The sequence below is a fragment of the Urocampus carinirostris genome, chromosome 5, assembly GCF_059441175.1.
Source record: "Urocampus carinirostris isolate Australia breed hairy pipefish chromosome 5, RoL_Ucar_1.0, whole genome shotgun sequence".
Classification (NCBI taxonomy): Eukaryota; Metazoa; Chordata; class Actinopteri; order Syngnathiformes; family Syngnathidae; genus Urocampus; species Urocampus carinirostris.
Window position 1 is genome coordinate 38723531 of NC_142353.1, and position 24880 is coordinate 38748410.

At 41.1% G+C, this 24880-nt stretch overlaps 3 protein-coding genes across 3 annotated transcripts; 1 reads left to right on the forward strand and 2 right to left on the reverse strand.

Annotated features, from left to right (window-relative positions):
• The first annotated feature begins 2837 nt into the window (after positions 1 to 2837).
• LOC148366327 (uncharacterized) lies at positions 2838 to 6838 on the forward strand. The gene is made up of 3 exons (XM_088335198.1): positions 2838 to 3362; positions 6043 to 6383; positions 6457 to 6838. Exons 1-3 carry the CDS (start codon positions 2838 to 2840, stop codon positions 6470 to 6472), a joined length of 882 nt encoding a protein of 293 aa, XP_088191324.1. The 3' UTR covers positions 6473 to 6838.
• A 1013-nt stretch (positions 6839 to 7851) lies between these two features.
• il12b2 (interleukin 12B 2) lies at positions 7852 to 18186 on the reverse strand. The gene is made up of 7 exons (XM_088335272.1): positions 18178 to 18186; positions 13638 to 13713; positions 11217 to 11459; positions 11032 to 11134; positions 9219 to 9403; positions 8080 to 8228; positions 7852 to 7986 (listed from the first exon to the last, which is right to left on the reverse strand). Exons 1-7 carry the CDS (start codon positions 18184 to 18186, stop codon positions 7852 to 7854), a joined length of 900 nt encoding a protein of 299 aa, XP_088191398.1.
• Positions 18187 to 22603: 4417 nt separating this feature from the next.
• LOC148366329 (transcription factor BTF3-like) lies at positions 22604 to 24790 on the reverse strand. Its single transcript, XM_088335199.1, has 6 exons — positions 24739 to 24790; positions 24106 to 24174; positions 23917 to 24030; positions 23183 to 23384; positions 23053 to 23109; positions 22604 to 22808 (listed from the first exon to the last, which is right to left on the reverse strand). Exons 2-6 carry the CDS (start codon positions 24172 to 24174, stop codon positions 22762 to 22764), a joined length of 489 nt encoding a protein of 162 aa, XP_088191325.1. The 5' UTR covers positions 24739 to 24790; the 3' UTR covers positions 22604 to 22761.
• Positions 24791 to 24880: the final 90 nt, after the last annotated feature.

Genomic DNA, 24880 nt, shown 5'->3' on the forward strand with positions numbered 1-24880 from the left:
TTCAAGCTCAGTGCTCTCATTCTTCCTTTGTCAGTCCGGCAACGAACCTTTGCCCCGCAAGACGTGGGTTTTGACTCGGTCCTGTTTCCTGTTGGTATTCCCTGTTTGGAATGGTTCCCGTTTATTTTTGTCCCGTTTAATATCGGTTTTCAGTTTTGTTTCTGTCCATTTTGTCCTGTTTATTTTTGATATCCTGTTTCATTATCAATCCTGTCTGTCCCGTCCTGTCCGGTATCGACCCCATCTGTCCGATATCTACGCGGGCAATTGGTATCGATCTAGTCGGCCTCTGGCTTAATATCATTTCACGCCAGACTGCTGCCTAACGTGCATGACTCCCCTTTTCCCGTGAAATAAAAGGTTTGTGTGAGAAACGTCACGCGTTTGGGTCCTGATCCGGTTCTGGTTAATGACAATTTCCTATTCATTTTTTTTTTTTTTTTTTTTGCAAATTTTCAAGCCATCCCAAAAGGAAAATGCAAAATCTATCTATCTATCTATCTATCTATCTATCTATCTATCTATCTATCTATCTATCTATCTATCTATCTATCTATCTATCTATCTATCTATCTATCTATCTATCTATCTATCTATCTATCTATCTATCTATCTATCTATCTATCTATCTATCTATCTATCTATCTATCTATCTATCTATCTATCTATCTATCTATCTATCTATCTATCTATCTATCTATCTATCTATCTTTTTTAAGATACCATTTGATTGATTGTTTCATTAATCTATTTATGTGCCTGATTTTGAACATTTATTTTGTTATTTTAAAAGCAACCTTTTTATTTCATTGTATCTAGTTTTTTTTATCCATTTAAATCAGGGGTCTCCAACCTTTTTCAACCGGAGAGCTAATTTTTGTTACTAGTTAGCGCAAATGGCACCCAGTTTGTTCTCCATCCATCCATCCATTATCTGCATCGCTTATCCTCAGTAGGGTCGCGGGGGTGCTGGAGCCAATCCCAGCTATCCTCGGGCAGTAGGCAGGGGACACCCTGAACTGGTTGCCGGACCGTTGCAAAGCCCCTAGTTTGATCTCCATTTCTAAAATAGCAACTTATTATGTTATTACTATGATATTACTAGGTTATTACTATGTTATTACCACATTTATTATTGTAAGTGGGGTAACTAGATTCAGTCAACCACTAAAAAAGCATGTTTACTAGGAGATCAAAATGACCTGGAGTCAACAACAGAAATCATTTGAATGTAGGTACAAATATATACAAAACACAGAGTTCTTTAACAGACAAAGAGCCTTTAAGCCTTCAATGTGTCACAAAAGCAAAAGACGTAACATCATCTCCCTATATTTAGTTTTTTTTTTTAAACATGAAAGCCACAAGTGGAAAAACCTTGAGAAGGGGGCCCATACAAGGTAATCACCCTTCCAGAATGACCAGGCAGAATGACAATACCATACCTGTCAACCTCCAGGGCTCCATGCCCTTACAAACTGTCGTATTTTCCCCTACAAAATACAAAATAACCTTACACCATATTTTTTTTTCAAACGTGTTTATTTATGTAGTTTAACATGTTATATTGTACATGTGTTTCGTTATATCATATATATTGTTAATTAACATTTTGTTGTGAGATCCCGAGTCGCTTGACATGAATGAGGTTTATTATGAAAAAAAAGTTCAAAAATGAAGTACCTTGGACGTTCACTGTAGAAGGAAAAATACATGCAAATATAATTAAGTAGAATAATACATGTTCTTATTCAAATTATGAATTCATTTTCTGCATTAAATTATTGTTGATAATATACTGATTAAAGGGATAACCACAAACCTGTCTTTTTTCATTTTCTCATTTTATACTTCCTTTTTTTCTTAACTTCTTTATACAACATAATAATTCGTAATACAATGCATCAAAGCAAGTGAGCCGTTTGAGAGCCGGCTCTCTTTAATGAGTTGAGCCGAAAAAGCCGGTTCTCTAAAAAGAGACGGACTTCCTTTCACTACATCAAACCGCCCGCTTCTTTTGCAACGGAAAAAAACTATACCGAGATAGAGGCTACCGCGGCGAACTGGTTTGACTTGATTGATTTGCTGTTTCGTGATAGTCAGTGTATACCGGATGGTACCCATAATTGACAAATTTGCGTTCAGATTTTCTCGTACGTCGTACACGTCTTAAAATGCATCATAAACGTACTTTGTACGGCAAAACCGTACAGGTTGACAGGTATGCAATACACAAAACATAGTAAACTTTAACAAAAAAACATCGGTAATAACTCAAATTGTTGAAGAAGTCCAAGTCAACTTAATTGGTTTCGGTTGGGCGGCAGTAGCTCAGGAGGTAGAGCGCTCGTCTTGGGATCAAGGGATCCCAGTTCGAATCCCGGCTCGTCCGTGTTACATGTCGAAGTGTCCTTGGGTAAGACACTGAACCCCTAACACCTCCAATGAGCAGGTTAGCGCCTTACATGGCTGCAAGGCCGCTATTGGGAAATGTGGAGCACATTGTAAAGCGCTTTGGGAAGTCATTGACTTGAAAAGCGCTATATAAATGCAGATCATTTCATTTTTATTTCAAAACAAGTTTGAGGTTGTTTTTGATGTTAAAAGGAGTCAACAAGCACCAGTGACACCTGAGACACTATCGAGGATCCCATCGAGACTCTGCGGCAAGGCCTCATCAGGTGTGATTACTTGCGCTCCACTTCACCCAAAAGGAAAAATAAAATGGAAAAAAAAACATCAGGCTAATCCCAAACCCCCTTCCGGAGGTCTGCGTGTTGCCTTTAAAAAGGACCCGAAGAGGCTGGCAGTCCCCACTCTGCAATGGGGGCGTGAGGATGCTCCTCAATGGCACCATCCCCCTGTCGGTTGATTTCGACTCGGTAGGTGACTTCCTGGTGTTCATTTTCCACATTCTGTTCGCCACCAGCACTGTCCTGATGGCCGGCTCGGTGACCCTCGGCATCGCCTTCAGCCGCCCACTGCGTGTCCAGAACCGTTTCATCTTCATGCTCAACACCAGCGTGAGCGACACGCTGACCGGTTTCTCCGTCTACTACCTGGGGCTGTTCGACGTCCAGGAGGGCTACCCGTCCCGCAACAGCACCTTCTACATCCTTCCGTCCTTCCTGGGCGTCAACGTGCTGACCTTCCTGTTCGCTCAGTTCGACCGCTACCTGGCCGTGAGCTACCCTTTCTTCTACAATCGCTACATCAGCCCCCCGGTGGTGATCAGCTTCTGCGCCTTCAGCTGGATCTACACCTACACCATCCTCACCGTACAGAACTTGCTGCCTATCTCCAAGGCGGTCCAGTTGACTGCTTTTGGGGTTATAATCCTGATGTTCATCGTGTTGGTTAAGGTCAGCATGCTCAATGAAAAAGAAATGTCCATATAGAAGATTAAGTCTATTTTTCACTTGTATTCGTTTTTTCGTTCGGTTTTAATCAGTTTCAGAAGGGCATTTTTTTAATTGAGTTATTTTTCTTGTTTCATTTAAGTTACTCTAGACCAATGTTCCCTCTAATTTTCCACGGGACTGAGCGTTCACACAAAGTCGGTGAGCAGCGCTTAAAACAACAGTGAGCAACTATTGCAAAGGTTGTACGGCCTACAAACGTCGTTTGTTCTTACAATTCTTTCACAAGATATCCATTTCTTTTTATTTCCTGATATATTTTGTCGCATAATATTAACATTTGGGGGGCTTATTTAGTCGGTTGTAAGGTACAGAACTGTACGTAGTCACATTTTTAGTGGAAGTACAATGTTGGCAACAAGATTCACTTGGTATAATTGGAAAATATTTGAATGCAACACAACCTTTTTTTTTCTACTTTTTTAAAATTCCTTTTAAAAATGTTTATTTTTTTCCAAGCTGTTACTTTTTTCTTTTTGTTCTCTATTTACTTTTATCCTACATTTCTTTCTTTTCTTTTTTTCTGGCTTTTTTCTAAATCTTTATTTCTTTTTTCTCTTCCTTTTGTTTCTTTTTTTCTCAGCTTTTAACTACTTTTTCATTTTGGTATTTTTTTCTTTTTGTTCTATCCCCCCCCTTCCTTTAAGTCATTTTGTGCATAATTTTACATAATATTTGGTCATGTTGGGATTAAAGAAGCAAAAACAACCCGAAGAGCCGTTTAGTACCTGAAAGAGCCGGTTCCTTTTAAGTGAGCCGAGCCGAAGAAGCCGGTTCCCCGACAAACTACTAACTTTACTCAACTTCGTTCTCCTTCGACTCGACTTCAAAATACCGCATTTAGGACACAACGTCAGGGGAACCCGTGTATTTTTACCGTCATACACTGTAACTTTGACTTGAGTCGCTACTTAATTAGTAATTTTGAGCCCTCATTTTTGTGCGCTGGCTAGATTTTCTTGTGCGCTGAGAATGCGCGAGCAGTGCGCAATTGCGCACGCACGCAGCTTAGAGGGAACACTGCTCTAGACCACTTTTAGTCATTGGTGAGTATGACTACCAGGTATCATGTCAGAGACAATCTAACATAACTGAGAATGCTTCTGGTATATGTACAATGTTCCCTCTAATTTTCCACAGGTCTGAGCGTTCACACAAAGTCGGTGAGCAACGTTTGAAACAACAGAGCAACAGCAATCCCAAGTGTGGCAACTAATCCATTATCAAACATGTCCAAAACTTTATTATTTTTCACTTTTGAATGAATTGACTCATGTACTATTGCAAAGGTTGTACGGCCTACAAATGTAATTTGTTTTTACAATTCTATCACAAGATTTCCGTTTCTTTTTTTTCCTGGTATCTTTTGTCGCATAATACTAACATTTTTGGGGGCTCATTTAGTCGGTTGCACGATTTTTAGTGGAAGCACAATGTTGGCAACAAGATTGACTTGACAGAATTGGAAATTCTTTGAATGCAACACAAACTTTTTCTTCTTTTTCCCCTTTTATTCTACTTTTCTTTAAAAACCTTTTAAAAAAATCTCATTGTGTTTATTTTGTCCTAGCTGTTACTTTTTTCTTGCTTTTTTGTTCTCTAATTCCTTTTCCCTTTATTTCTTTCTTTTTTTGGGGTCTTTTCTGAAAATTTCCTGCTCTTTTTTTTTATCTTTTTCTCTCCTTTTGTTTCTTTTTTTTCTCAGCTTTTCATTACTTTTTCATTTTGGTATTTTTTTCTTTTTTGCTCTATTCCCCCCTTCCTTTAAGTCATTTTTTGCATAATTTTACATAATATTTGGTCATGTTGGGATTAAAGAAGCAAAAACAACCTGTAAAGCCGCTTGGGACCCAAAAGGAGCCGTTTCTTTTTAGTGAGCCGAGCCGAAGAAGCCGGTTGTGCGAAAAACTCTACTGACTTTACTCAACTTCGTTCTATTTCGACCTTGACTTCAAAATACCGATTTTCTCTTTCTTGCTTGCTTTCTTGGTTTCTTGGTTTCTTGCTTCCTTTCTTTCTTGGTTTCTTGATTTCTTGATTTCTTGATTTCTTGGTTTCTTGGTTTCTTGGTTTCTTGGTTTCTTGGTTTCTTGGTTTCTTGGTTTCTTGGTTTCTTGTTTTTTTGCTTACTTTCTTACTTGCTAACTTGCTTACTTTCTTTCTTGCTTTCTTGCTTTCCGTCTTTCTTTATGTATTTCTTTGTTGCTTTTTGTCTTTCTTTCTTTCTTTGCCGCTTTCTTGCTTTCTTTCTTGATTTCCTTTTTACTTGCTTGCTTTCTTTCTTGCTTTGTTTCTTTCTTGCTTTCTTGATTTCTTGATTTCTTGATTTCTTGCTTTCTAGCTTTCTAGCTTTCTTGCTTTCTTGCTTTCTTGCTTTCTTGCTTTCTTGCTTTCTTGCTTTCTTGCTTTCTTGCTTTCTTACTTTCTTACTTTCTTACTTTCTTACTTTCTTACTTTCTTACTTTCTTACTTTCTTACTTTCTTACTTTCTTACTTTCTTACTTTCTTACTTTCTTACTTTCTTACTTTCTTACTTTCTTACTTTCTTACTTTCTTACTTTCTTACTTTCTTGATTTCTTGGTTTCTTGGTTTACGTATTAAACTTGGAGAATTTGTGCTCAGGTGCTGATGACCGTCAAGCTGTACCTGATCGCCCGCAACCATTTGGCCCGAGAGCTGCCCAGCGTGGAACGGGACAACAAGAGGGAGTCGCTGCGCATTATCTTCTTCGTGGTCATCTGCTTTCTGGTCCTTTGGTGCCCTTCGTTCGTCAACATTATCGTCAGGCAACTGACCCGGAAAGGATTGCTTTTTCGCAACGAGGCCACCAACCTCTTTGCCATCCTGGCCCGCTTCAACGCGCTGGTCACCCCGACACTCTACTTATGGGGGAGCCCGATCCTAAGAACGGCCGTGTGGAGGCTGGTGTGGAGGCGGGTATTTTTCTGCAAACGGAGGCTCAGGTAAACCGAGGACGGACTATTTATTACCAATCGTGTTTGTTTTTTCACTGACATATCTTTCATTTTGTTGCAGAATTGATAAGGCGTGAAGATAACAAAACATTTGGTCGTAGCTTTTGGAACGAGGAAACTCCTATTTCGGTTCAAATAAATGGGTAGATCCCCGCATTCTCGGGGCTCGAAACCATTCAATTATTCTGGGTTGTCGTCAGCATGTTTAGTCTGACAGTGCTTATGAAATCAGCCACATTCCCTTGGCAAATTAGGCGGACACATTGTTTCGGATTTCGATGGACAGAGATACTCCATTTTCCACTTGTCTTGGAAGCGGCGGCCCTCACAGTCAACTTTCCTTTTTTTATTTACAGTCGCCGTTTTGGAAATACGGTGGGCTAAAATTCTCCCAAAAAGCCACGGGCAAGGTAGCCAAAGCTCCACTGCCATAATCTGGTGAAATTGTGCTGCTTTTTTTTAATGCAAATTTATTTTATACGGTGGTCAACATTGCTCGCCACATATTATTGAATCCTGTCCTTGAGGAAAGAAAGGAGGTTGGATGCAGATTTTTGTGAGTAAGATGTGGTTGTAGTACTAAATAATATTGCGATTTTATGAGGTTATTAAATATGTTCTTTTTTATGTGTCACAGCTGTAACTGCAGTAAATGTTTTATAGCCATAAAATAGTTATTGACAAGATGCGGCTACGTCTTATTGACTAGATGTGGCTCATTTTTCTTTTGTGCTTCTCTCCAAATTTGTCATGATTACTGATTCGGGGCACCTCCGGCTGCCCCATTGGCGCCAACAGCCTTGAGCGCTGATTGGTTCATGAATTCTTTTTAAACCCCTGGCTTCCAAGAGAAAGGCGTCAGACCGTCCTGCGAACCTACGCTTTTGCTAGTCAAGCACCGTACCCTCTGACAATCTCCTGCTCTGTTTTCTTCTGCCTGTTACTGTGTGGCCAACCTGTTTCTGGACCCATTTGCCCTTGCTCCCCTGTCCCGGCTATCGACCAGCCCCACTTCCGCGTTCCTGCCATCAGCTACCCGGTTCCGACGATCATCGGATCGTGGAAGCAAACACTGCTTCTTTTTCAATAAAACTGAGTTAAACGAACGCTATTGGGTCCTGTCTCCGTTTCTGGCTTGTGACAATTTTGTCTCACCGGCTGGATTAGCCAATAAGACGTAGCATCACTGAATGCCTAGGTGTGAAATACACGGCCAGCCACTGGAAAAAAGAGTGTCGGAGAAATAGAGTGCAAGTGTTTATTTGAAGGGCTGATAGATCAACTACAACACTCGAACACAGCTCATTTAATTGTGTTTGGTTTCAAATAAATTATAAATAAATAGTTTTAGTGTTAGAATGTCAGTGTTAAAAACTGATATTCCGAAAGGCAAGGATTCTCTGAGTTCCCGACACATTGAATGAGGTTGAATAAAGAAGCAAAGCAGACAGTGTTGTTAGCAGGTTAAATCTGTCCAGTCGGACCACAAGCTCCAGGCCGACTTGACCAGCGAGTCACGGGATCGAACCCTCAGTTTCCCGATGTCCTGTGGAATCAAGATGGAGGGTGACGAAGATATGAGGTTCACGTCCTTGAGAAGGCAAGCACAATGACAGATATTAGAAGAGCTTTACTTAGGAAAAGGAAAAAGAAGTGAAGTGTCGATGTGTATGCTGTATTGCACCTTTCCAGCTTCTCTGTGCTTGTATTGCACCTCGTGTTCCAAGGGGAAAAAGCTGTGAGGGGTGGACCAGGTAGATGGAGGATGGACCGTCAGGCTGAATTTGTTTTCCAGTTGTTGACATTTGACAATTTTAGGATGATCTGGTTGAACTGAGGACAATTTAGAGACTGTGAAAAATGAATTGAAGATGCCATTCATTCATCCATCCATCAATGACTCTTACGGCTAGTTACTAGCTAGGTTTCTACCTAGCAGTCTAGTAATGCAAAATTATTTCTGTAGTGCATTTATTACTCAAAATGAAGGGTACCTTGGTGATTTCCAATGTAGTAATAAATACCGCCTCGCTAGCAGGGTTGGGTAGGGTTACCTTAACTTGATTACTTTCAATTACTTTTGGATTACTCCAATACCAAATATGCTAATAAAAGACAAAAGAAACTAAATATGAATAAAATTATGACTCACAACACGTGGTAAGCTTTCTCTCCTGGCTTTGATCTCTTTGATCTCCGGCAAAACTAACATAAAATGCGACAGAAACAAAATGAAAATAAATCCAAACAGCTTGCCAATATCATTTTTGCCGTTCCATGTATTCCGTTACTCCCCAAGCCTGCACATAATTGAGTAATTTTATTCATATTTAGTTTCTTTTGTCTTTTACTAGCATATTTGGTATTCGAGTAATCCAAAAGTAATTGAAAGTAATCAAGTTAAAGTAACCCTACCCAACCCTGCTCGCTAGCAATGATCTGAAGGCTATAACATCCTTTTGGGTGGAATTTAATGAAATAAAAGTCTCTGTTATATCAAATATTGCTACTAATGAGGAAGGTTGTGGAGAATGTTGACATAGTTTCCAAATAGCCCTTCTAAAAGTCATGTGGGGCAGCAGTAGAACATATGACTTAAATTGCAGGGGGAAGCACAGCATTTATTACACTTATCAAGGAGATTTGTGTTTCTATTTGTTAGTGTAGCGTGAAAATGGTGAAAAGAAGAAAAGGTCTGCTTTAAGTAGAGTCCAAACGCCAACCCAAAACCGAAGAAAGCGCCATGAGGATAAAAGTAATTCGTCATGGTAATCCAGATTTTGTGGAAATTAGCGACTGTCTCCAAGATGGATAAATACTCACTAATATCTCGGAGATAAAATCGTTTAGTCTTCCTGAAGAGGGAGCCGTTTGCAATTGCTTCGGCGGTAAGATGTAGCATGACTCTTTCCTCGGAGTAGGGTGAAAGTGAGTGGGTCAGCTCAAAGTGGAGTTTGCCATCTTTATCATCACCCATCATCCAGTTACACATATTGTCTCTGTTGTAGCTGTAGAGTAAGCACAAAAAAAACTATTGATAAGGTATTATCGGACAATAACAGGCCACAAGTTAGTGCAGAGCAAGAAATATTTGAATAAAAAGGTTTCCGTTATCCTGTCCTGACTACCCGTATCCTGCTTGATTCCGTCTCCTGTTTCTTGTATCGATCCCCGATCCACGCTGCGTTCTCCTGTCCCGACTACCCGTAACCTGCCTTATTCCATCCACTGTCTCCTGTATCGATCCCAGATCCACGCTCCGTTCTCCTGTCCCGGAGAAGTTTATATATATATATATATATATATATATATATATATATATATATATATATATATATATATATATATATATATATATATATATATATATATATATATATATATATATATATGTATAGTAAAAATAAAAGACTGTATATATATATATATATATATATATATATATATATATATATGTATAGTAAAAATAAGAGACTGTGTATATATATATTATATATATATATATATATATATATATATATATATATATATATATATATATAGGGCAGCACGGCGCAGCGGTTAGCGCGTGTGCGTCACAGTTCTGAGGTCATGGGTTCAAATCCAGCTACCAGCCTTCCTGTGTGGAGTTTGCATGTTCTCTCAGTGCTTGCGTGGGTTTCTTCCGGGAACTTCGGTTTCCTCCCACATGCCAAAAACATGCATGTTAGCTTACTTGGCCAGACCAAATCGTCCCTAGGTGTGAATGAGCGAGTGTCTGTCTTTGTGTGCCCTGCGACTGGATGGCAACCAATTCAGGGTGTCCCCTGCCCACTGCCCGGAGATAGCTGGGATGGGCTCCAGCACCCCCGCGACCCTACTGAGGATAAGCGGTGCAGCTAATGAGATGAGATGAGATATATAGATATGTATATAGATATAGTGTTGTATTCAGAGCGTGATTTACGCCACACCCTTTTACAGCATGCACCAACATGTTATGAATTTTTCAAAAACTAGTCCACTATTCTCAAAGGTGAGTTTATATCTTGTCGCATAGATCATCTTCATTTTAACCTGCCTGATTCCGTCCCCTGTTTTCTGTATCGATCCCCGACTATGCTTCGTTCTCCCATCCTGGCTACCCGACTTGTTCCGATCCACGATCACGCTTCATTCTCCCATCCCTGCTACCCGACTTGTTCCGATCCACGATCACACTTTGTTCTCCTGCCCTGGCTACCCGACTTGTCCGGTCCACGATCACGCTCTGCTCTCTGGCCTCGCCTGTCCGCCTCGCCATTTGTCGTCAGCCGCAGGCGCTTTCTGTTCCACCTGTCCAGCGAGCACCAGATTGGTGTCTTTTCCGCTTGCCCTGACTTCCCCGATCCCTTAACAAAGCATTGTGAGAAACGTTACGCATTTGGGTCCACTCCTTGTTCCGGTCGTGACAACAACCCTATATAAAAAATGTGAGCCTCTGAAAGATCCCCAGCCCTACAGCTTAGGCAGACTTTTTATGCCATTAATTTACTAGTCCGGCCCTTTGAGAGAGATATTTACACTTTATGGCCTCTGGGTTAAAATCAGTTTGACACCCCTGATTCAAAGCATGCGTCCCTCACTTTAACTAAGAATCAAAATGATATTTGTTTACCAGTGAGGTCCCACTCCAAGGCGAATATGTTTGTACCTAGCGTTGTTCCATACACAACTAAAAGTGCAGCTGTACGATTTGGCACGACAGGTGAGGAAATCATCTAGGAGAAATGACAAAGATGAGTGAAATACAATTCAGAATCGCTGATGCATTTTGGACGCTTAAATCAAGAAACATCTCACCAAGTTCTCCCGGTTCCTCAGCCAACAAGAGGAGATACGTGGACTCGCTCTCCTCTTTGCTCCAGCAAGTGTAGTTTCCCACCGAGGGAGCGCCAATCTCATTGACTACTAACGTAAAACTGTCTTTTTCGATATCGTCCTCATAATCTATGTCCTCGTCTTCGAATGTCCATCTCACTTCATCTCCCTCGGAAGAGACGCCGCACGGCAGTGTGACATTAGTGCCTTTTTTTGCCACAATAACTGGATGGAAAACAAGTAACTGATGAGCCTCTCAGGTAATGCAAAAGGTGCTTTGTTTTTTTAGACTATTAAAAATGGAGTGCGTAGTTTGATGTGTCCTTATTTGACCTGGCCTACTTACAGAAACCCAAAACCCTGCATGGTGGATATTGTTATGATTGCTGATTCGGGGCATCTGCGACTGCCCCGTTGGCGCCAACAGCCCTGGTCGCTGATTGGCTCCCTGACTCTTTTCAAACCCCCATCTTCCAAGAGGACGCTGTCAGACCGTCTGCGAACCTATGCTTTCAGCTACGCAAGCTTTGTACTATCCGACATTATCCTGCCCTTTTTTTTCCTGCCTGATACCTGTTGCCGACCTGCATCTGGACCCGTTCCTGCTTCTGCTCCTCCGTCCCGGCCAGCGACCTGTTTTGCCCTGTTTTCTGCCTGATATCTGTTGCCGACCTCTTTTCTGGACTCGTTACTGCCTTTGCTCCTCCGTCCCGGCCATCGACCTGTTTTGCCCTGTTTTCTGCTTAATACCTGTTGCCGACCTGCATCTGGACCCGTTCTGTTTCTCATAAGTTTTATTGGAAGAAAGAGAAAGGGTTGCGCCCACTGTCCGGTGATTCCTGGATGCGGGAAGCAGGTCGCTCCGAACGCGGAAGTGGATCTTCCGTAACGAGCGATGGCGGTGTCGGGAACGGAAAAATGGGTGAGTAGCCGGGATAAGAGAGCAAAAACGTGGTCGGGGGTCGGAAGCGAGTCGTTAGCCAGGAAAGGAGAGTAGATGCTGTCGGGGACGAAAAGAGGTCGAAAGCCGGGACGGGAGCGTAGAAGTGGGCAGGATCCAAAACGGGTCAAAGCCGGACGGACAGATGGGAGCAAAAAAAACAGGACAGGTGGGAGTCAGGGTCGAAAAAAGATCGCCTAGTGTTAACTGGGGTTCGCAGACAGACTGACAAAAGGGGACAGACAGGAGTGGGTACAAGTACTGATCGGAAGCCAATAAGAGTCCGAGGCAGTTGGCGCCAGAGGAGCGGGCACAGGTGATTTACATCGGTAATCATGACAATTTTAATGCAGAACAAAATGCACCATGCAAATCAATGTTTCTGGTACTGTGAGTAAAAGTAGTGTGATATTAAGATACGCTTTTATGCCTTTTCATGTGTCATTTGTACCAGTGGTGGTCTGCTGGTAAAGTGACAGAGCTCTCACTACCACGACCTTAGTTTAAATCCTTTTATGAGATTTTGGTCAGCGATGTTTGTAGATTAGCCAATTATTGCACAAAACGATAGTATACCATGAAACTTTGTGTACAACATAGTTTTATGTCATAATTACCGATGTGAATCTCCTGTGCCCGCTCCTTTGGCACCAACTGCCACGGACTCTGATTGGCTCCCTGTCCCTATTTAAACCCACTCCTATCAGCCCCCTTTGTCAGTCCGTCTGCGAACCTCAGTTTATACTAAGTAAGCCTTTCTCGACCCTGACTCCCACCTGTCCCGTTTTTGCTCCCGTTTGTCTCCGGCTACGACCCGTTTTGGATCCTGACCACGTCTGTTCTCCCAGTCCCGGTTACCGACCAGTTTTCCGCCCTGACACCGCCATCGCTCGCTACGGAAGATCCACTTCCGTGTTCAGATCACAAGCCGAGTACGAGAGCGAACACTGGATCATGGGCGCACCCCTTCCTCCTTTAATAAAACTTGTGGTAAACGTTACGAGAGTGGGTCCTGTTTCCGTTCTGGTGTTGACAGTTTTGGCTGAACTCTTTCCAATTATGCTCCATTACATCGTGGCATCATGAGTAAAGTGTGATGATGAGATCAAATGAAATGCGTCTTCCTTTTTCACCCCAGATTCTAGTGACCCAATGATTACGATTTGGTGCTCTACCCAACGCTATCCGTGTTCCATTCCGGTTTATCCACTGCTGAGAATTTGCGATCTGCGATATCTGTGGACTGATTAATCAATGCTCATTTACGGTTTTATACTACCATGAAAACAAGGTGTAATTCACAAAGAATGCGCGTATACACAGATAAATATGGTACAGTATAACCAAAAAGGGCATTTTTTCATCTTTCTGTGAGACCCCGTACTAATCTACCCATGGCCCAGTACTGGTCCCCAACCCGGTGGTTGCCGATCACTGGATTAAAATACAAAGAAATAACATACATTTTTGGGGAAAGTAGTCAAGTCCATCAGCTTCCACTAGACCGATGTGCAGGAGCCAGAATACCAAAGTTGATCTCTGAGGAATCAGAGGAGCGAAATAAACAATTAATCAAACATGAAGTATCGTGGTCCCTTATTTTTTTCATGCATTATACGCTCAAACATCTCCTGCAATAACTAGATCTTAATATTATTTTTAGGGGGTGAATTTGAACCTCTCCACATGGCTTACTTCTTTCTAAATAAATTGTTCCATTGATTCAATTTAAATTCAATAAAAAGGTGCTGATACAGTTTAAATCTTGAAATAGCCTACAAAAAATGAAAAATTTGGGTCGCAAAGTGGTCTCGATGTCACGGTTGCCATGGCGCCCAATTGGCCCCGCCCGTGTGGCACCATACTCATTGACAGATTGGCTTTCTGTCTATTTAAGATCAGTGCTCTCATTTTTTCTTTGTCAGTCCATCAACGAACCTCTGCCCCGCAAGACGTGGGTTTTGACTTGGTCCTGTTCCTGTTGGTATTTCCTGTCCAGTATTGTTCCCGTTTATTTTGTCCTGTTTGATATCGGTTTCCAGTTTCGTTCCAGTCTAGTTTGTCCTGTTGAATTACGATATCCTGTTTTAATAGCAATTCTGTCCGTCCCGTTGTTTAATATCGGTTTACAGTTTCGTTCCCGTCTAGTTTGTCTTGTTTATTTTCCATTTCCTGTTTTTATATCAATCCTGTCTGTCCCGTCCTGTCTGGTATCGACCCCATCGGTCCGATATCTGCTCGGTCAATTGGTATCGATCTCGTCTGCCTTTGGCTTCCTATCATTTTACGCCAGACTGCTACCTAACGTGCATGACTCCCCATTTCCCGTAAAATAAAAAGCTTGTGTGAGAAACGTCACGCATTTGGGTCCTGATCCTGTTCCGGTTCTTGACACTCGAATAAAAACCCATAATCAGAGCATGAAGTAGCAAGGAAACGATTATTTTCAACAGACATTGACTTACCATTCTGGTGAAACAATACGAAAAAACTAAGAAAAGTCTAGCTGCTGATGATGCTCATATGCAGCAAGTGGTCGTAAAGACTCTTCTTTATAGTGTTGCCCCAAAGCGGACATCTGCACCATTTTTTGCAGACTTGTGTGGGAGTGAGAGAGCCCGAGAAACTGAGCGGCGTTGTAAACAAACACACTTCTACTATCGAGTATGACGAAAGAGAAGCGAGTTATGTGGTTTCCGATCAGATAATTTCAAAAAACGCATGATATCTGCTTGTGATAGTAGTTGGTGAGGTTGGGAGTAGCACTTCAATGACTAGAGCTGAGATGATGAAATAATAAAATGAATAAAACACCAACAAAACAGAGTGAGTTTACAGATTGCTTTGACTCAGAAAGAATGATGGACACACACAAACACACACAAACAGCAAGAGTGTTGTAAAAATGGTCGCTGATGTCATTTGGAATGTTGATGCCTCCTATCTTAAACACAAAAATAATATAACTTCATTGTAGGGTTGGACAATATTGGCAATTTTAGTATTGATCCAATCCAAGTAAATACACGGTAGTATCGAGTGATGCTGATACTTTTTTACTCGGAAATGTCACGATCAGGGTTGGGTAGGGTTACTTTAACTTGATTACTTTCAATTACTTTTGGATTACTCCAATACCAAACATGCTAAAAAAAGACAAAAGAAACTAAATATGAATAAAATTACTAAATTTCGTGTAGGCTTGGGGAGTAACGGAATACATGGAACAGCAAAAATGATGTTGGCAAGCTGTTTGGATTTATTTTCTTTTTGTTTCTGTCGCGTTTTATGTTAGTTTTGCCGGAGATCAAAGAGATCAAAGCCAGGAGAGAAAGCTTACCACGTGTTGTGAGTCATCATTTTATTCATATTTAGTTTCTTTTGTCTTTTGAGCATATTTGGTATTGGAGTAATCCAAAAGTCATTGAAAGTAATCCAGTTAAAGTAACCCTACCCAACCCTGGTCACGATCATATTAAGTATCAAGTATCTGAACCCTCCCTTGACATAGTTTTTGTCAAGACCAGAACAGGAGGAGGACCCAGATGCGTGACGTTACTCACAAGTTTATTGAGATATAGAGGAAAAACCAGCGCCAGCGATCCGGTGCTCGCTGGACGAGGGAAGCAAGCCGCTCATGGGATCGGAACGTGTTCGGAATGCAGAAGGGGATCTTCCGGAGCGGGAGATCGTAACGTGGTCAAACGGGAAAAACGGGTCGTTAGCCGGGACTGGAGATCAGAACGTGGTCGGGGTAAAAAAACGGGTCGTAGCCGGAAACAAAAGGGGAAATCACGAACAGACGGGTGGGATACGGGTTAAAAAACGGGACCGACGGGAGTCAGAGTCAAAATGCTTGCCTTGTGTGAACAGAGGTTCACTGACGGACTGACAAAGGGGGAGTGAAAGCACTGAGCTTAAATAGGAGGGAGAACCAATCAGGTAACCAGCAGCAGCTGGCGCCAAACGAGCGGGCACAGGTGAGTGAGATGAGTAATAATGACAGTTATATCTTTTAGATAAACATAGAACAAAGATTTTTTGGCTGTAAATTTTTTTCTGTTTTAAAAAACATTAAATAAGTACAATTCAGGGTGGTACAGCAGCTGAATCATTAGCGCGTCCGCGGCGCAGTTCTAAAGTCATGGGTGTGAGCTACCAGCCTTCCTGTGTGGAGTTTGTATGTTCTCCCCGTGCTTGCGTGGGTTTCCTCCGGGCACTCCGGTTTCCTCCCACATTCCAAAAACATGCATTTCAGGTGAATTGGCCGGTCTAAATTGTCCCTAGGTGTGAATGAGCGAATGAGCTGTCTGTCCCTGTGTGCCCTGTGACTGGCTGGCAACCAGTTCAGGGTGTCCCCTGCCCACTGCCTGGAGATGGCTGGGATGGGCTCCAGCCCCCCCGCGACCCTAATGAGGATAAGCGGTATGGCTAATGAGATGAGATGAGATGAGATTTCTACAACAATTGTTTCAGAACAAAACCAAGAAAGCCAAACCAAAAAACAGCAATGTAACAAAAATACAAATACTGTAAAACAGTGTCAACCTTCCATTGCAATATCTTGAAAATAAATTTAATAATGCAAATAAAGAGTCAATTGTCTCTTATTGGCTCTGTTGCCATAGTGACAATGGATTTATAGGTTGTTGTCTTTTACAGGAACAGTAACAAGTTTGTTTTTGGTTGGAGGGTGATCTTCATTTCATGATTTTAGGTACATTTGTAGTGTTGCCAAAGTAGCAGACAACTTTACGGCACAAATTAAGCAGGGTTGGGTAGGGTTACTTTAACTTGATTACTTTCAATTACTTTTGGATGACTCCAATTCCAAATATGCTAATAAAAGACAAAATAAACTAAATATGAATACATTTATGACTCACAACATGTGGTAAGCTTTCTCTCCTGGCTTTGATCTATTTGATCTCCGGCAAAACTAACATAAAATGCGACAGAAACAAAATGAAAATAAATCCAAACAGCTTGCCAACATCATTTTTGCCGTTCCATGTATTCCGTTACTCCCCAGGCCTGCACAAAATTTAGTCATTTTATTCATATTTAGTTTATTTTGTCTTTTATTAGCATATTTGGTATTGGAGTAATCCAAAAGTAATTGAAAGTAATCCAGTTAAAGTAACCCTACCCAACCCTGAAATTAAGCTTGGCATTGTGCTTTTCTGTAGATAAATAAAAGTACATGCCTCGGTCATTTTTAGCTTCTGATAAGGCGGCTGCATAGATTCTGGCTGACGAGCAGGATGCAGCAGTAGGCCAGGTAGGGAGAGGTGCTAAAATGTGCCTGTGTGTCACAACTCTGGCATATGATTAGAGTGAGAAATTGCGCCATGAGAGAGAGAGAAGAGCTGCACTATCTACTTAGAGAAGTGGTGATTTGAGGACATTGTTGTTGAGGTGAAGAGGACAATAGTATCGATCAGATCCAAATATTTGCTTAGTATCAATAATATCGGTATTTGGATGGATCCGCCCACTCCTACTTCCTCTGACAAAAGCCATAGGTCATGTTCGTGGCTCTGTAGGACAAGATAAAGGAGGGATGTCCCACACAGGAGTTTCCATATTTATTACTCACTCAATGGGCTAGTCCAGTTTTTGGGCAAATGACATTATAAGTCTTACTCATGCATGTTACAGCTTCCTGGGCTGCGTGGAAAAGAAGCGGTTTCTGTTGTGAACTGCAAATCATGCTTCCTGCGGGGCTGCGACTATGTGTCATGTTTGTCATTTCTACGTTAAGTTCAGGGTTGGTAGGGTTATTTTAAGAATATATTCACATGGATTAGACCAGTTTAACAACTGGCTAATGTGGCATCACAATATTGTTGAAAAAAAATACTGTAAATTACATGTCAAAGGTCATATTTTTAAGATTCATTGAATTGTAAAATTGTGTCCCTGTGTGTTATGAAGAAATAGTAATTGTTGAAAAATCATGCACTGTGATTTCTGGATTTTTCTTTTTAGTTTATCACTCACATTCGTCATGCACCTATGATGAAAATTTCAGACCCCTCCATGATTTCTAAGTGAGAGAAATAGCAAAATAGCAGGGTGTTCAAATACTTAGTTTTTCACTGCATATATATATATATACTGGACTGTCTCAGAAAATTAGAATATTGTGATAAAGTTTTTTATTTTCTGTAATGCAATTAAAAAAACAAAAATGTCATACATTCTGGATTCATTACACATCAACTGAACTATTTCAAGCCTTTTATTATTTTAATATTGCTGAATTTGGCTTACAGCTTAAGAAAACTCAAAAATCCTATCTCAAAATATTAGAATATCATGAAAAAGTATACAAGTAGGCTATTCAACTAATCACCTGAATCATCTAATTAACTCGAAACACCTTGCGAGGGTTTCCTGAGCCTTAAAAACACTCAGCTTGGTTCAGTAAACTAAATCACAAGTATGGGGAAGACTGCTGTCCAGAGGACCATCATTGATACCCTCCATCAGGAGGGTAAGACACAAGAGGAAAATTCTCAAAGAGCAGGCTGTTCACAGAGTGCAGTTTCAAAGCATATCCACAAAAAGTCTGTTGGAAGGGAAAAATGTGGCCGGAAACGCTGCACAACCAAGAGAGATGACCGCAGCCTTAACAAAATTGTGACGAAGAGCCGCTTCCAGAATTTGGGGGAGCTTCAAAGACAGTGGGCTGAAGCTGGAGTCCTGGTATCAAAAGCCACAGTTCACAGACGTGTCCGGGAAATGGGCTACAATAGCCGTATTCCCATGGTCAAGCCACTTCTGAACTCAAGACAACAGAAGAAGCGTCTGACTTGGGCTATGGAGAAGAAGCACTGGACAGTTGCAGAGTGGTCCAAAGTCCTCTTTTCAGACGAAAGCAAGTTTTGCATTTCATTTGGAAGTCAAGGCGCCAGAGTCTGGAGAAAGGCTGGAGAGGAGGAAAATCCAAGTTGCTTGAAATCCAGTGTGAAGTTGTCACAGTCAGCAATGGTTTGGGGAGCCATGTCAGCTGCTGGTGTTGGTCCACTGTGTTTCATCAAGTCCAGAGTAAATGCAACTGTTTACCAAGAGATTTTAGAGCACTACATGCTTCCATCTGCTGAAAAGCTCTATGGAGATGAGGATTTCATTTTCCAGCATGATCTGGCACCTGCCCACAGTGCCAAAACCACCAGTAACTGGTGCACTGACCATGGCATCACTGTCCTTGATTGGCCTGCTAATTCCTCTGACCTGAACCCCATCGAGAATTTGTGGGGTATAGTTAAGAAGAAGATGAAAGACACCAGACCTACAAATGCAAATGAGCTGAAGGCCGCTATCGAAGCATCTTGGGCATCAATAACACCTCAGCAATGCCACAGGCTGATTGCCTCCATGCCACGCCGGATTGATGCAGTAATCCGTGCAAAAGGATTCCCAACCAAGTACTGAGTGCATCGATGGACATTTTCAAATGTTTGATTTAGTTTTGCTGTTATAAAATTATTTTTTTACTTGGTCTGAGGAAGTATTCTAATATTTTGAGATAGGATTTTTGAGTTTTTTTCAGCTGTAAGCCAAAATCAGCAATATTCAAATAATAAAAGGCTTGAAATAGTTCAGTTGATGTGTAATGAATCCAGAATGTATGACATTTTTGTTTTTTTAATTGCATTACAGAAAATAAAGAACTTTATCACAATATTCTAATTTTCTGAGACAGTCCAGTATATATATATATACATATACATTCTCCACACAAAATCTAAAATCAAACGATTTTTGACGTACAATTCAAAAAATAAATAATGGAATCCCTAATTCAGATGGGCCACGCTAATTTATCTATCTATCTACCTTGGCCATATCCCTCAACAGGGGTGACCGACAGCATGACAAACACGTATACAAAAACAAGGAAAAGAAAAAAGGAAAAAGTAGCAAAAACAAAATGACCATGGACAACCCAAATGCCCAAACAAGTTTGGCACCGCCGCACCTAAGTTGGTCATGCTTTCGTCCCTCCAGATGAAACGGGACACCAGAAAGCGGCCATGTCGCTCGGGTCAGGGTGACGCAACTCACTCTTCTCTTCAACAGCAGGGCCAGACAGCTTTCACTGGTTTACCCCTGCCGCATCATGCAGGTGCCCTGCCTATCCCTTCGAACGCGTCTAAGCTGAAAAATAGTCTGTGTAATATAGTGTAATAATCTGTGAAGCCCTTTGAGACTCTTCGTGATTTAGGGCTATACAAATAAAAATGACTTGACTTGACATAAGCATCCCACTATCCTTTTACAACACCTCTCCACTCATTCCCATCACCAACAAGAGCTCTAGCTTCCACGATATTTAGACCTCTTTCCTGCAGTGCACTCATAACACCATCCATCCATGTCAATCGCGGCCTTCCTCTTGGTCTACTTTCATTTACTTCTGCTCTGTAGATCTTCTGTAGATCTTGTTCAACATTCGCTCCTCATCCATCCTCTCCATGTGTCCAAACCAACCGAGTACTCTCTTATCCACACGCTTGCTCAGTTCCAAGACTACTCCAGTTCTGGCTCTCACAATTTCATTTTTCAATCTATCCAATCTTGTCACTCCTAACATACTCCTCAAACCCTTCATCTCAAAAACATTTCATTTCCTTCTCAAATCTGCGTTCAGGCTCCAAGTCTCTGCACCATACAAAACAGTCGGCACAATCACACTCTCATACAGTCCCCTCTTAACATCCATACTCATACGCTTGTTGCTCATCACTCTCCTCAGAACACCCAAAACCTTGCTTCTTTGATTCACTCTGTGCAATACCTCGAACTCCATTTCACCAACTGCAGCCACATCACAACCCAAGTACCCAAAGCTTTCAACTTCTTCAAGCACCTGTCCATGCAACCTGATTTCTAACGCCATGCCCACTCCATTACGTAAACACTTTATCACCTTACTATTCCCAACATTCACACCTAACTCACGCCTGTCACACACTCTTCCAAACTCCATTACCAACCTTCCCAATGTTTCCTCAGAATCAGCCACAAGCGCTGTGTCATCACGCTTACATTACAAATTTAGAGTGGGGGCCTCAAACTATTATCCAGTGGGCCGCAATTGGCCCCAGGCCATGAGTTTAAGTACATGCACGAGATCAAGGGCCTCAAACGTTTTTCAAGCTGAGAGTTACTTTGTGTTACTAATATGAGCGGCAGTAGCTCAGGAGTGGTCGTCTTGGGACCAAGAGGTCGCAAGTTCGATTCCCAGTTCTTTTGAGTTATGTGTCGAAGTGTCCTTGGGCAAGACACAGAATCCCTAATACCCCCAATGAGTTGCCTTGGTTAGTTAGTGTGTGTAAAAGGGAAAGTGTAAAGCACATTGTAAAGCGCTTTGGTAGGTCTTCATTGACTTGAAAAGTGCTATATAAATGAAGGACATTTACAAGTCAAAGTATGTGTGTGTCTATATGTTGAGTGAAAATTAGAACAAATTACAGGATGAGCTGATATACTGACATAGCCATAAAAATATCGCTTTAACCGATCATATTGGAATATATCAATTTTTCAGTAGATTTAATTAGGTTCACTAGACAATGTCATTTTAAAATTCAATATCCAAATGTCCGATGTTCTACTTAACCGTCCTACCCATAACCAGTGCGCACGCACGACACTGACAGCAATCTGTGACTTTGAGTACTTATGATTTTCGTTGAGTCTTATTGACTCAAACACTGCTTTAAAACACAATTTTCTGACATAGCTTTTAGTCCTGATGTTTTTATCTGTGGTACCTTTCTAGCGTGGTGTTTGTTGACTACGGTAATCACGGATGTTCAGTATGTATGCATGCCAACCCTAATTTTATATCAGCAAAAAAAGGTCTGTTTTCAACGATTCTGAGTTTCAATGTTGCTGGTTTTACTTAATTGCTTTTATTAAGAAATTGCCGTCAGATCAGCCTAAGGTACGCCGTCTCCACAGCGTAGGATGGTTTGGCAGAACCCTCAGCTTGTAGCGTATTTTTATTTAGCCCTTGCTTCTGTTTAAAATTGACACCCCTGCTGGGTGTTTACAACATATTGTGCGAATGATATTCCAACGAGTAAACGTAGTGCTGGGTCCTTTAACCGCCTAACTTTTGATGTAGGGGACGTTTTCCTCTCTGTGGTTTTGTGATCGTTGATTTAAGATTGCGGAGGTCAATACTTTATTTCGGTCGTGCTTCTCAACTTCCACTTTATATCTGATTAAATGATGTGTGTCAATGAATGGATTTTCTTATTCGTCATTCTAACGCCCCCCAACTTCTAAAGCAACCTCTGATCAGTTTGATAACTATGCTGCATGCCATAAAAGATCAAAAAGACATTCTTTGTTTGAATGACATCTTTATTTCACGATTAGTAGTTAGGTGGTGGCAGTATGAAAGAAGGCAAAGGGCTGCTCGGTTAAAATCATTTTCTGCAGAATGACAAAGCCGTGTAGCAGAGGACAGGAACGCTCACTACTTTATATCTCAGATCAGCTGGTCGTGACGTTCACAGCGACCAACTGAAAAGAGGTGTTTGAAGTGTTTTTGTTTGCTGGGGTGTCTTAAGTGGCCTCGTTCTTCGATGCCTCGTCGAAGTTCTCGACAAGATCTGAAAGATTAAAAGAGGTGTTAGGAGGGTCTACGTTGACTGTTCTGCACAACTAACACAAGTTATACATTACAATAAATCAAGGAAGTGCGTTGACGAGTTTAGTAAATGATAAATAACTTCACTTGAATATCTTTGAGGCCATTTAGGTATGTAACAGCATACAATTATATGAAATCCTGATAATTCAGTACGAAGTGATGATATATTGCTATATAATTAAGCACTCAGTGCCAATCCTTACCTGGAACTTCATCATCCTCGTCATCTGCAGTGATTATGGATGCTTTGCTCCCCCCGGCTAGTGAAAACATAACTATTGTTAGGTGTGAACTTTGGCAGGCTGGAGGAAGTGCTGAAAATATTGATCTTACTTGGCTTGGGCAGCGTCTCTGCTAATCTCCTGAGGCTAGTGAGACTGTCCGCTCCCAGCTGGTTAAGAATTCCTGGAAGCATCTCTGTGAGCTGTTTGTTTTCGGCGTGGCCTGTGATAGTGAAGGTGTTTGCTCCAAGGGAGGCCTGCACCTTTGGGTTGTTGAAGTGGATGACTGTTCCTTGGTTTGTGAACATATTCACCTTCAGAGAAAAAGAAAAATGATTAGTGTTTCAAAAGGAAGATGATACTTCTTTGATTTTAATCGCTTTTTTATTTAGCTGCAGCGAAAAGAAATGTGATATGAGGTTTTCTGAGCAAGGATAAGTCTGTTGGTATTACTACAGTGATGATGTGGTGTCTGCGAGTCTAAAAAACAAAATTGATTCACTTATAAAACTGATTGCAAAACACAAAAAAAAAAAGACTTGTAGAGAATATTGACCGAATAACAAATAATTTTTAATAGCAGACAAATTTGTAGTAGTACTTAAATTCATAATGATTGTTAAAACAAACGGTTATAATCTTTCCTGTAACTGTAACTGCAATGACATGGATATTGTATTAGTCATGTGACATTTCCACCAATGAGATAAAAGATGAGCTGCCCAATTGTGTAATTATTGTCCTTTATTGCAACCGCTGCAATCTGGCTAGAGATGGAAAATTATTTTCATGTTCCCCCTGACTACATTTCACTGCACGAGACAATCCTGACCCATTCACTCGTACCTCTTCAATGCCAGAGATATTGTTGACTCCAAGCTTCTTCAGGGAGAACTGTAGCTTCTTGTCATCTGCCGTAGCAGTTCTGTGCAACACCTTCTTCTTGCGGCGAGCTGTTCCCTAAAGAAATAAAAATGTATGTTAATTGATAGAAGCCATTTCAAGTAACAAAAGCAGTATGGGCGTATAGCTGACCTTTCCGCCTATGCGGACCTGCGCCTGCAGCTTGGCAAGCTTCTCCGGGTTCATTATGGACTCCTTCATCTGAAATCAGAAAGTTGATCACATTGAGATTTTATAAATATTGAGTTATATTGACTAAGTGTCTAAGTGCTTCACACATATCACTCACTGGTGAGCTTAGCTTTTGAAAGCGTTAAAACCAAACAAATTTAATGTTATCCAAATAGGGGCTATATGATAGAATGCAATGTGCAATTATCGAACAGTGAAGTGTAAATAATCAAAACTTTGATAAGATCGCACAATATTACCTTGAATTTGTTTCCAGACTATATTTTTACCATTTCTAACCTCGCATTAGTCTCATGCATTTTTCCTCATTCAACTAACCTTGCAACCTTAGTTGTTATTCAAATAACCACGCTTTGACCATTAGTGACTGCAATAAGTGGTACAACAGAAACCTAATTACTAGCCACCCATGCTAAAATGTGCGCTTGGGCCTTAACAACCCAACAGTAGCACGTTTCGGTGGATGTATAAACCCTTTAAAACATTAAGGTAAGGATAAGTAAACAAAAATCACACATTTAAAATCGAACATTGTTGGATTATTTAATATCATCTAAAAGTGCACAAACTAACCTGGGAGTGTGCGAACACGCGACTGCCACAGTCAACAGTCGCTCGGAGAAAGGGGCTAATTCCGGATGTGACGTAATTAGGACGCCGCAAATTTTTGGGAATAATCTCAACATTTTTTTCAATACCATGAAATAAATACAAA